Source organism: Taeniopygia guttata, chromosome 2, assembly GCF_048771995.1.
Source record: "Taeniopygia guttata chromosome 2, bTaeGut7.mat, whole genome shotgun sequence".
Taxonomy (NCBI): domain Eukaryota; kingdom Metazoa; phylum Chordata; class Aves; order Passeriformes; family Estrildidae; genus Taeniopygia; species Taeniopygia guttata.
This window is the reverse complement of record NC_133026.1, coordinates 21,688,297-21,701,740: the sequence shown is the minus strand read 5'-3', so window position 1 is coordinate 21,701,740 and position 13,444 is coordinate 21,688,297. Positions and strand designations below refer to the sequence as shown.

Here is a 13,444-nt window from a genome sequence, read left to right as displayed (position 1 = left end):
GTTTTATATACCTAGGGTCTGATTATAAAATACAGTCTAAGAGCTCGTCATCAAAATAGCGTTCTTTTTAAGTGCTCATATTACTGCCATAATGTCAGAAATGTTAATTTTCACACGTCTACCCTTTCACCAAAAACCTAAACCTTTATAGTCAAGTTGGGTTAGATTTCCTTTTAGGAGAACTTACAGGGAGTGCAAGTATGTACTTACTTCTATAATCCAGGAAGATAACAGCACTACCAAGCAAAATTTGTTTCACTAGAAATATTCTTTTGATATTTAAAAAAATACTCTTAGGCAAATACTCGTGTGTTACCTTTTTTTCTCCAAATACTACAAAGAGGCAAACATATATTTAAGCGCAAGTTAAAAGTCATGAGTGTGTTCTGCATATTAGATATTCACACTTTACCATGTTTACCATGTATATTGGAAAAAGGATTAAGGGTATATAGCAGTTATGCCTTTGTAAAAAAGTTACACTGTAACTAAGTTACACTGTACACTAAGTAAGCAATTCTCCTCTGTCATTGAAGTTGTTTCCAGTGTAGGGGGCCCCAGACCAGAAATTCTACGCTCTTGCACAATTATGTGGAGCCGCACGGAAACTGAAAATCAAGAAACAAAAGGTCAGGTCTGAAGAACACAAGAGCTATGAAGAAAAAAGGTCCAAATAGCTGGAGCTGTTCCCTTGGCTCCCTGCATTGCTCCCATCTTCACAGAATCTCTAAGGCGGGAAAAGACCTCTATGAGTATGGAGTCCAATCGTTTACCGTGCCAAGTCCATACTAAACCATGTCCCCAAGTGCCACATCCACACTTTTTTGGAACGCTTCCAGGCATGGTGATTCTACCACTTCCCTGGGCACTCTGTTCTAATGGCTGACCACTCCTTCCGCCAAGAAATTTCACTGAATACCCAATCTAAACCTCCCTTGTGCAACTTGAGGCTTTTTCCTCTCAGCCTCTCACTTGCTACCTGGGCAAAGAGCCCAAGCACCGCCTCACTCCATCTCTTCTCCACTGCGCTGCCACAGCAGTGCTGCACCCCAGAGCAGCAGTCTGCTCACACACCAGAGGTTAACTTCCAAGTGGACTGTAAGAGCAGATGAGTAATGTAGTTTCTGTTGCTATTATACCAGTTGCTTCAAGACTTTTTTTTTTTATTTAAGTATTTTATCCAACATTTCCCATTGTGTTACTGCAACAACTTTTACTCCCTGACTTCTGTGGTTTTTTTTTTTTTTTTTACTACAATAACTGCCATTGGAGAGATTCCAATATCAATGTTGCTAAATGACCTTCATGAACTCTGGTGATTTGGATTATTACACATTTTTCTCTGTCACAAATCTACTCTTGCTTGAGCCAAAAAGAAGATGTAGAAAGAGTAGCATTCTCCCAACCTTAAGAAGACCTTATGAATTATGTAAGACGGAGACATTCTTGAATAAGAAAGACTTAAACCGATTTTTTTAGGGTAGGTTGTTCCACTGTTTTGCAACATGTGCAAGAAGTCTCCCAAATTGCTTGAATAACTCCAAACCAAAGCCAAACATTTTGAGGATGCATCCCAATTCCATAGGTTTATTTCCAAAACAGCAACAAGTCTCTCACCAAAAAGCAAAACAGTGGGAAATCAGACTGATGTATTAATCTGTCCCTTTTCCTCGTCAGATTCTGCGGCTCCTTTTAAGTTTTCAAATGACTGAAAGGATTTTCTCATTATTATTTAGCTTGCAATTTGGGAAGTGTCATTAAAACACTATTTTAAAGAACTCAAATGATTACTACAGAATAATCCCTAAGATTATAAAACAATATGCCTTATGCTAAACATGGCAATCATGAAACCAGACAGTTAGGTTAGGAGTTAATGTCACTGCAACGGATCTTACCTGTATTAGCAAAATCACTGTTTTAAAAGCATATTTCCTAATAGTTGTTCAAGTCTGTGTTAACAGAGATTCTGGGTTTCAGCTATGAACATCACTTCTGACACCCATCTCAGTTGTTCTGTATCTATACAGATCTTTGTTCAACAAGTAAGGAGAGAGACACAGCTTAGAACATGCATTTCATACTCAAAAAAGCCCTGAGAATTATTCCAATTTAAATCATGGGTGTGCAGCTACAAAAACACAGCCATGCATTTTCACATGCAATTGTTTTATGGAACTTAAGTATTTATGTCACTTTCCATGGCTACAGCGACACTCAACATTTTAGTGGAAAAATAAAACCTGCTCCTTCCAAAACTGTAAATACAAGAAACTACCCACATCTGCAGGAGGAGTCAGACATCATCACTGTAAGATGAGATTAACCTTAACACCTGGTAAAGCTATTAAGTAAAAATATGCTAAATTGAAGCTTTGACAAAAACAATTCATTAAATTATCAGAGACTGTTAACAGATGGTAACTCAGATGAGTATTTTCCTTGTGATCTTTCCCCTTCACTGGGGAACAGCCCATACCATCCAAATTTGAATGAATTGACTGGAGCTATTTTTTACCAGAACAATTTCTTATTTTCATAGAATTCTGATTGGAAAGGACTATTATTTTACTCTTTTCAATACCAACTTGGTTATTCCTAACAAGTAACATTTTTCTATAAGAGAAAATGTGTAATAACTACAGTAAAGCACAGAGATATTTTTAAAATTTACTCTTACACTGGCAAAACAAAAATATAAATAAATGTACATACATCATAATAATGCAAATCCTTCCTCCTCAACATCCACTCCAAATTTTAATGTGTATTCACAAACTAAGAACTTTAGGTTTTGTGAAGAAAAGCAAAATTAAGTTGCTTTACTGAAAATAATACACCTCAAGCAGTTCCTGCAGCAGCTCTTTGTTTTATATGTGTTTAAGTGAATTCCCTCAGATTTCTAAGCATTTTAAAATATATTACACCATCACTTCAACTTCAGGACAAGGACATCAAATAAACCAAAAAAACCCACGATGTAACAGCACAGAGCACAGAAGAGTTCTTCTCAAGTGGGAGGCAGAAAAAAAAACCAAGTTCTGTACAATACAATATACTCCTTTAAAAAGGACTGTTTATATCCTGTACAATTGTGTGATTACTTGATGAAACCGGTGTTTTCCAGAGCACATGGACTGGCAATATCTGCATCTTTGTAACAACAGTGAAAATGAAAACTTCTATTTCTATTTTTTAAGCTACTTCAGCAGGTTTGATAAAAAACTTTGTTTAAATTTTTTTTGTTGCATATCTTTTTCACAGGTAGGAGCAGAGATAAGCATACAAGCCCAGGAAAAGACAGAATAGTACTGATGCTACTCAAACACAGATACTATGATTTGAAGGAATACTGAAGCAAATTCATGACATGAATGATAAAGTCACACTTTGTAAAACCTGCTAACAGTACACCATAAAAGAAAAAAAAAATTAGGAAATACGACCGTGTATGGGTTTTTAAAAATCCTGCTGCAGCATTAAGTGATGATGGTACAAAATCATCTAATAGTTGTACTGTCACTTTAGTAAAGATTTGCAGGAACTAAAACTATATAACCCTCACGAATCTGTCGAGATATTATTCTAATTACTTTAATAACTTCAAAATTGAGCAATTGAAACAAACGACCGAATGGAGCCATTGCTACCAGCACATCCACGTATTAAAAGTTTGCCATGACGTTACTGCTGCACACCTGGAAATACTGCATGAATTCCACACTGACAGCAGTGGAAACGCTTAAATGGAACGTCAGAGATCTGCTACTAAGCTTGCATAAGCTCAGCACTAAGATCCTTTAAAAAAAAAAAAAAAAAAAAAGAAAAGAAAAGAAAGAAAGAAAGAAATTTGGAGACAGTAGCTCTAGTACTGCAGATTTCCTGATCTAGATTTCGTAGATAAAAATATCCCGGAGCGCAGCCTCTCCGGGATGGTCCTGCGGCACCGGCGCGCTCGCAGGAGGAGCACACGGGCAGCGGCCCGAACCTCCTCCCGCCGGTCCCATGCCATTAACTCCAAAGCTCACCACACTAACTGCGGACCGGGCCCGCGGCCGGACCGCGGCAGTGGAAGGGCAGCTACAGAGCCGTGCCCGCACGAGTCCAGCGCCGCTGTGCGCTCATCCTGCCCTGCCCGGCTCCCGCACCGCCGAGAATGCAAGCATGGTGCCGAGAGCAAACCTGTCAGTCCCCCGCTTCCAAAGAGGCCATTCGACGCCCCGCAGCAGCGGCATGCCCGGTGAGCCCCTGCCCCCCGCCGCCCGGACACCCTCCCGCGAGTGCTCCCAGGAGCTGAGTCAGGATGGATGGAGGAGGCTGCTCTACCCCCCGGGAGCCGGCACCGGCCCCCTCCCCGGACAGGGCTGCGGCGGGGCCGACCCCCGCGCTGCTGCCCCCGACCCACCTGTGCGGAGCGGGGCCGGGACGGGCCGGCGGCGGCAGCGAGGGGGGACGGTCCCCGCGGGCAGGGCAGGGCCCCGGCCCGGGGCTCACCTGCACACCGTGATCAAGTTCCGCCTCTCCACCGCGGCGTTGCGGGACGGGACGCTCTTCCTGCGGGCGGAGACGTTGAGCCCCCCTAAGCCGAGGGACGCCATCTCCGCTGGGCAGGGCAGGTGGAGCCGCCGGGGCTGGCGCGGAGCCTTTGTTCCCGGCCTCCCGCTCTCCAGGATGCTGCTCCTGCCGCCGCCGCACGTGGACAAGAAGGAAGCGGATGAGGAGGCCCCCGTGCTCCTCCTCCCGCTGCCCGGTCCCGGCGCGCCCGAGGCAGCGGCGGGTCGGGCGGGGATGCGCGGGGTGCCCGCGGCGGGGGCGGCTCGGCCCCCCCGCTCCCGGCAGCCGGGCGGCCACAGCACCGCAGAGCGCCGGCGCCGCCAGCCAATCAGCGCGCGGGGCCGCGCCCCCTGGCGGCGCTCCTGGGGGCGGCGGGCGCTCCCCAGCGGCGCGCGCCTGCCGCGGGAGCCGCGCCTGAGGGGCGGCGGGGGCGGCGGGGGCGGCCTTGGGTCGGAGCCCCGAAGGACCCTGCGGCTCTCCAAGCGTCCGTAAAATTGCGGTCTTCCTTTAATTGTTACCAGTTCTGCCCCTTCTTAGCCCGTTGGCGTCTAGAATGTGAGAACTTCCCTGGTTGTAGCTTTCAGAGTTTGAAATGCTGTCAGCCGTTCATTTGGATCACAGAATCACAAGGTTAGAAAAAACCTCTGAGATCGACGAGTCCGACCTTTCACTGAACACCACTATGTCAGCCTGATGCCGCTAAGTGCCACATCGGTTCTTGAACTCCTCCAGGTCATGACTCCATCACCTCCCTGGGCACTCTGTTGCAGTGCTGGACGATGCTTCATTAAACAGATCAGCTTTACAGGCCAGCTTGTGGGAATACGGGAGTGAAGTGGGAATACACTTCGCCACCAAACTGCAGCTGACCCAGCTCTCAACTAAGGCGTGCTTGGAAGAACCCTGGCTGTAGGGCTTTGCCTTGGCATCAAGATGCAGAATTGCATGATGTTCATGTCACTGGAAGACGGGAAGACAAAGCACTGCAGAAGAAAGCCTAGCAGTAAACTAATTGTGGTGTGTGGCTGTGAAAGAGTAGATTTGGCTGGTTAGTTGGGGAGGTGTGAAACGGTATGGATTAATTTGATTTGCTTCCTTTATGGGAGGAAGTTCCCTTTCAGCCTAAGAGAATAATTTTGTTTGATTTACAAACTTTATTTGTTTACAATGAGGGTGAATGGTGAAATAAATTTTGGCATAACTCTTCCTTTTAATGAGTTATGCGCATAATACTCCTAAATGTTTCTGTTAAACTCCAACCTACCCATTTCTATTAATGAAACATTAAAATTTCTGTTTACTGACATGCAAATCCCCATTGGATTATGGTTTCTTTGGAGAATATCACATGTAGATATGAAGCTATTTCTGACAGTTCCTGTCAAACTAGAAGTGTGTCCAGCACAATTGTGTTACATGAAGAGGAATTATGTTGACATAAGAAGTTTGAAAAGTAGATTACCATATAGATGGCTGTTTTTTCAAATGTAGTAGCATGTAAACGTTTTTTTCATCAGAAGATATCTCATAAATTGATTCAAGTATTACCACTTAGCAAAACTTCCAAGATCAACATATATTACTGTATATGTATATTGTATATGTACATATGCTGTATTCTCACCTCAGTCAATATGTAACTGAGTAAATTTGATCTAGTCTTTATCTTCATTGAATTTGATATGAAACGGTAAGGAAACTCTTTTGCCTTCTCTAAAGTAAAGCTGCTTCTTTGATTGAGTGTTTTTCTTCCCCAAGGATATTAGCATTCAAATTCACTATAAGATAGTTCATTATTTTGTTTCTGCCTCTCTTCCTCTCTGCTCCAGAAACAAAATAAAGATGTAGAGGCACAGGTAAATCTGAAGGAAGATATCCTTTCTACATTGGAATCAAGAATAAAACTTTTAAAAATTCATTTTAGGTGGCTTTACTAGTACAAGATTGAAACAAGCTGTTGTTCTTTACTTTTTCTTTCAAACTATCGAAGGGAAATGCTGCACATATTACTTGTTGCCTCTCAGAGATTAAAAGCCTGTCTTCAGGTTTCCTTCTCTTCTCAGAGTTTTTTTTAAGGCCTGTTGTTTCTGTAGCTTCTGTTAAGACATTTGTGCAGATTGAGTAAACTTTCAATTAAATTCAAGCTAAGGCTGAAGTAGATTTAATCTCTGCAGATGAGCAATTTCAGCTGCCAGGTTTGCTGTTCTTGAACTGATGATAAACATACTGGATAATTACTAATATTTAACCAAATAAACCCAGGAGAAGTTTTCTACATATATAAAAAACAGAAGTATCTTCTCTCTTCACCTTTTCCCCAGAAACTGCAAGTTTTTGGTTTTTATACTTGAAAGAGATTTAAGATTAAATCAGACTTATCTGCTTGGACCAAGCCTTAGGTTTTAATATTTATAAGTTTTAGTCCTCAAGTAAATGGACTTCCTTAAAAATTGTTGCTTTCTTCCAAATATAGTTTATCTTCCACTACTGTCTTATCAAAGTAGAAAATGTAAAAAGGTTCTAGAAGACTTCAAAAGAATAAAAAATATTAATTTGAATATCATCAGTTGCTTTGGAAAGCTCAATAAGTTTATCAGAAAATATACTGTGGTAAGTCTTGAATTTTTAAAGCCTTTCTGTAAGAAAAATAGACTAAGGGAAAATCTTACTGCCTTCAGTTAGCCAGTGGGAGGATAGAGGAAGAGGTTTTCTGAGGAGTGCAGAGCAAACGGACAAGGAACAATTGCCAAAAGCTGCAACAAATGACAGATATTGGGGAAAATTCTTGATGCAAAGTTGTTTAAGCACTGGGGATGTGCACAAAGCTGTTAGGGGACACATCCAGGATAATAGATTCCAGCTGATAAAAGGAACCATACCATATGGCATTGTGTCCAGTGCTAAAAGCTCAGGGAGAGAAGGAAGAAGCAGGGACATTTGAGTTACACCATTTGTCTTCCCAAGTACCTGTTCTCTGCTTTCCTGGAAATGGCTAAAGATCTGCCTGTTGATGCAGTAAATGTATTCCTTATTTTGCTTTGCTTGCATATACTGCTTTGCTTCACTTATTAAACTGTCTTTAACTCAGCCCACAAGTTTTGCTCCTTTTCCAGTTCAATTCTCTCTCTCTCCCATCCCACTGAGCAGAAGGCTGTGTGGGACTTAGCTGCTGACCAGGGCTAATCCACAAATTGGCACTGTATTGCCATTTATAGTAGGAGAAAATGATCTCAAGCTATCACATAAGACTCCCTCAGTTAGGAGCAAAACACAAATTGGTGTGAGATGTGATATATTTTACTATTGCACTTTAGGGTAATTTTGAGTGTACTGATAGTACAGAACACATCTCATGGATTCCAGTCAGCTGCCTAGCTTTGTATATGAACCACAACTAAACCACAAGATGCTTCACCTCAACATACAGGAAGAAAGACCCTTCTCTATGTTGAAGGCAGCAGAGCACTGCCACAGGCTGTCCAGGGGGTCAAGGAGTGTCCCTCTCCAGGGACATTCAAAACTCACCTGGACATGTTCTGGTGTCTCTTGCTCCAGGTGACCTTGCCTTGGTAGAGGTCTGGACAAGATGATCTCCAGAGGCCCTTTCCAACATGAACAGTTCTGTGATTCTGTATATGTAGGAGGCATACACACTTACTCTTTACTTGCTCTTTTTAATGTCATGGTTTGAAATAGTTTGGGCTTATTTTTTGCTTTGCTGGGCTTTTTTTTTTTTTTTTTGGCATCATATCTGGGTATCTACAAATATCTGATTTACCAACATCTTTGTACATGATTGGTATAATTTGAAGTTGTAGTTGCACTTTTCCAAATTGCTCTATCCTACAAGAATTCTCAGAATGGGTCCATTTTTCAGATTATTTGTAGATCTTGCACTTCGGCATTATTGCTTATCCTTATGTCTTAGAAAATCTGTACAGGAGCCTTTAAAAGAAAGACTTGAGGGCATGTTAGAACATGGAATTCTACTCACCTTCTTTTTTTGGCATACTGCTGATACTTAGTTCTGTGGAAGGAGTGAAAGGAACTGAGGAAAGCAGAGTACCATATGCTGTTTTAGAGCTTACTTGGTGACAGTCATGAACAGAAGGAGAATAAGAACAAAACCTGAATTTTACAAAATTATATCATAGTAGAGTTGGCCAAGGAAAGTAATATGAAACACTGAAATACGAATTATGTGTGTGATTTAGAATTGGAAGGATGTAAATTTCAATCTATGGGTTTTAAAACTTGTTGCAAGTTGGTTTAAGATTGCTTGCCTGAAATGAGTAAAAAAGCAACATTTGAAGACATCATGACTTAAACATGATAGCTTTTCAAAGTTATGCTTGTGAGATTACTTGTGAGATAAATGAGATTATTGCTTTATGCCATGGCACATAAAATGTGATCCGTGTTAATTTCTCTTGATTATTCTTTTTACATATTCTAAAGTTACGTTATTAAATGTTACTATACTTTTCCTTTGTGACTTGGAATATTTACATTGCCACTTGGTGGCCTCATTTGATCAGTAATAGAAGATAAAAAATGTAATTTAAGATCCTTTTTCTTCATTGGTGTGCAAGTCAAACATTGACTTGATTTTTCTACATATCCAGGAGCAATATATCCCTTTTTGCAATGAATATGTGGATGCTGTGGTGATTGCCGTGTAGTTCTCAAGGGTCTGAATCACTGATGTTGGGGTGGTCAGATTTGAGAACTCTTCAGTAAGGGTAGAACTTAAGTGAGTGATTTTACTCCCCATTCTTCCTCTCCCATCCTTGAAGTTTTAATGTTCCGCACTCCTCGATCAAAACAAGTAGAGGATCTTGTCTGCTACCAGTAATTTAACTTCTCTTTTTCTTTTTAGGACTAGAGTTTGTTCTGATTTTGCCAGGCTTCTTTCCTGCTTGTTCTGCATCCTTTGTTCTTATTTTTCAGATTTTATTACTTGAAAATGTTTTTCTGTATCACTTTTGTGAAACTATACCCAAGTCTCTGTTCCTCTGTGGTTCCATATTATTTGTATGTTTAGCTGTGTTACAAAATGCTAGTTTGTTGTTGCCGGGTCTGCTGGTTTAGTGTATTTATTTCTGTCTGGGTTCAAGGCAAACAAATATTTATTATATCATGCTTAGGACATTTACTGATAGAAACCTTCTGCCTTGGCAAGCTTCTTGTCAATTCCCCATGCCTTGCAAGCTCAGGAAGAGCGGGTTGGATGAGCGGATGGTGAGGATTGAGAACTGGCTAAATGGCAAGTCTCAGAGGGTTTTGAGTAGTGGCACAGAGTCTAGCTGGACAGTCACTAGTGATGTCCCCAAAGTTCAATACTGAAATTGTTTAACTTCTTCAGCAGTTACTTGGATGAAGGGGCAGATGTCTCCTCAGCAAGTTCATTGGTGCCATGAAGCTGAGAGGAGTGGCTGAGGTTCTGGAGTGCTGTGCAGCCCTTCAGAGGGACGTTGACAGGCTGGAGGGATTGGCAGAGCAAAACCTTTTGAAATTCAGTGACAAATGCAGGGTCCTGTATGTGGGGAAGAATAACCCCCCACATCAGTACAGGCCAGGAACTGACCTGCTGGGAGGTAGCTCTGAGGAGAAGGACCTGGGGATCCTGGTGGACAACGAGCTGTCCATGATCAAGCAGTGCCCTTGTGGCCTTGCAGGCCAATGGAATCCTGAGGCATTAGGAAGAGAATTGCCAACAGGACAAGGGAAGTGATCCTGCGTCTCTACTCAGCCCTGGTGAAGCCACATCTGGAGTACAGTGTCCAGTTTTGAGATTATCAGTACATGGGAGACATGGAGCTCTTGGGGTGGGTCCAGCAGAGGAGAACAAAGATGACTGGGGGACAGGAACATCTCTCTTACAAGGAAAGGCTGGGAGAGCTGGGCCTGTTCAGCCTTGAAAGGAGGCAGCTGAGAGGGGACCTCACCAGTGTTTGAGTGTCTGCAGGGAGGGGGTCAAAAGGATGGACCAGGCTCATTTCAGTGGTTCCAAGCAATAGGACAAGAGGCAACAGGGAGAAACTGATGCACAGGAAATTGCACCTTAAATATGAGGAAGAACTTCTTTACTGTGATGATAACTGAGCATTGGAACAGCTTTCCCGGAATGATTGTGGATTCTCCTTCTCTGGAAGGGAAACCAACTATTCAGAAGCCACTTGGATGCAATACTTGGTAATAGGCTGTAGGGGACCCTCTGTAAGCACAAAGATTGGACCAAATGGCCTTCTGGCCTCAACCATTCTGTGATTCTGTGATTCTGAATCCACAGTCTCACACTGCTGGCTTAAGGCTATGTAGTGCCTCAGAGCAAGTAAGCGCACTGCCACCCTGCTTGTGATTTTCTTGCAAAATCTATGCACATCTTTCTGCAATTGCATAACTCCAGATAGCCCCAGATCTTCTGTCACACACTGAAAGACATACTGCAAGCTGTAACAAAAAGACATCTAGTTAATACACAGGTAATGATTTATGGCTAAAATATTGTAACTTGTAACAGTGCTTGACTGTCTTCTAAAATTACCATAGTAGGTTCAAGGTTTCTTCATGCTTTCCTGATCTTAGTGGTTGTTGATCCTCTGAAGCAATATGTCCTTTCACTGCTTGGTGCTTACTCGTGACTTTTTTTTAGCTATTTGCTCAGTTTTCTATGATTCCTTAATGTTTTTATTATAAAGATTCCAGTTACCCCCAGGGTGCCGATGTTCTGGGTATTATAATTCTGGTGGTGTAGGTGAACATTGCAAATGTTTACCCAAAATTATATAGATGTATTTCTCTACACAGAGCACAACCTTCTGACAATTTCTACTGAAATACAAAGAAGCAATTACGTGTATCTGTATCGGGTATCATAGATCCTAGAATCATTAACTATTTGGGTTCACACTCAAGTAGCTACTGCTACTGTAGGAGCAATACTCTGTTTCCATTGTGGAGCCTTCTTCAGACTGCATTTCTGTGGGACAGGAGCAGTGACTATAACCCTGTTTTTTACATGCCTTTCTGAATCTGTTAATAGCCCGTCAGTAATGCCCCTTGCCTTCCACAAGGTAACATCTCTTCAGGCAATAGCAATGCAGTTCGTGTGTGTGCTGTTTTATAATCATCTCTATGCCTTCTTCAGTATAGGATCTTGGCTTTCATTTCTCCTAAAATTACAGCTCTATTCCATTTCAATAGCTGGCACTTTGGTCATCCTACACTCTGATTGGCCCATAATGTGTATGTTGGTGATTACTGCTTAAAGAGTCTACTGATATTAGTAGTTTAACAATGTTAATAGCACTTTCTACTTCCAGTGCCTTTTTTTCTCTAAACTTTTCTTTTTGCTATTTCTATCCATATGTCTATTCCCTTGTGAAATTGTTACATCTCAGGTAAATAATATTAAATTATTTATTTATATGTATTTTAATTAGTTTTGATAACTCACAAGTCAAAGTTTCTATAAAATTGTGTTCAAAATTCCAGTTACCATTTCTACTCCCTCTAAAATGGTACCCATGAAAACTCTTGGTTTGTTATACTCAGTTATACAAAATCCATTTCTGGGTCAGTGTTGGTCAGCAATGACCCTATAATAAAAGCAGTATATCTGTTCTGCTTTCGGAGAGTCAGAGTAAGTGCTTTGTTTACAGTAGCATGCACTCTAATTAATTTGTTGCTACTATATAGTATTTGTATACATAAAATTTTGAATTTTCTCTCAACTGCAATCTTTAGTCAAAAAAGTTAACCATACCAAGAACAAAGTGCTGTGAAGTTAACGTTTGACCTCCTTTTTTAGTTTTTAAATTTTGATTTCTATTTTACTTCTGGTTTTCACACTTTGTTTACTTCACTTCTGTTTTTTTTAATCTAACTGTCTCTGGTGTTTTCTACTTGTGTTTCAGTTACTGAAGTTGTCCAGGTTCCATCACTATTGTTGTGCATTACTTTGATTTTTATCCAAGTAAATAGAAATAAAATATGCAAGTTAAATTTGTATGCTGCTTCAAGCGCCCATTATGCATTCTCTTAAAATCAGAGACATTAATTAAAATCACAAGATTATTTTTGGCATCATGGAACATAGATGCTTGTGTTTAGCCCTCACATTTGTTTCCCACAATTTTAAAGTAGTGGAGACATGTAGCTAATGTTTTCATTGTCTTTGGTACCAAAGAGTTTTCCACTGTCACTACATATAAGGTCTATTATGAATAAAGAGCAGGGTGCTTACTACTTCCCTTGTTATGCAAGCAAATATTCACAAATTTGAACCTAACATAGTTAATAATAAAAATAAAAACAGACAAACTTCACTCAGACAAAACTTAATAATTAATTTATGCTGCTTCTTTTAAAAGCCTTTCTGTTGGCTGTAATTCTGGTGAGACTTCCCTTATGTACTCTTAAAATTTAATAGCAACACTTATAACATAACATTCTTCTTTTGTTAGCTTATTTACCTTGCCATAATTAAAATTGAAACTGGAACTATTTAGGCTATTTTCTATTTATGAGTTTAACTTGATAAACATAAAATTATGCTTTGTTTATAATTGGAGCTAGTTCATCCCATTTACAGTTTAGACTGTAAACTTGTGTGGAAAATATACAACATTACTTACCATCCTCCTTGCCATTCTGCAAAGTAGTGGTTCATTCTTGCTTGTTTATTATTGCATTGAACATTCCTTCCCATCTGAGTTACTATAGCAACATTAATCTCTTTCCATGTGTTTAGATAGATAGGGTCAGTAGCTATTCTTCAGTTAAAACATTGGGCAGACTTTTTTTCTCCCAGGCATAGCTCTAAATCACATGAAACTGGGAGAAGCTGTGGCTCACAGGTCATTACAATGACAAGATGATGCAATAT

The 13,444-nt window shown here is 40.8% G+C and overlaps 1 protein-coding gene across 3 annotated transcripts in view; it reads right to left on the bottom strand.

The window, feature by feature from the left end:
• Positions 1-4,873, bottom strand: part of RUNDC3B (RUN domain containing 3B) — a 48,285-nt gene extending 43,412 nt beyond the window's left edge. The window contains exon 1 of one of the 3 annotated variants that reach the window (XR_012054490.1): positions 4,495-4,739. Coding sequence is in view for 1 of the 3 variants with exons in the window: in XM_030264638.4 (XP_030120498.1) it covers positions 4,495-4,598 (104 nt within the window). In the remaining 2 variants the exon portion in view is untranslated. Of the gene's footprint in view, positions 1-4,405 lie in introns of all 3 variants that reach the window. The other 2 variants (XM_030264639.4, XM_030264638.4) reach the window with 2 other exon arrangements.
• Positions 4,874-13,444: the final 8,571 nt, after the last annotated feature.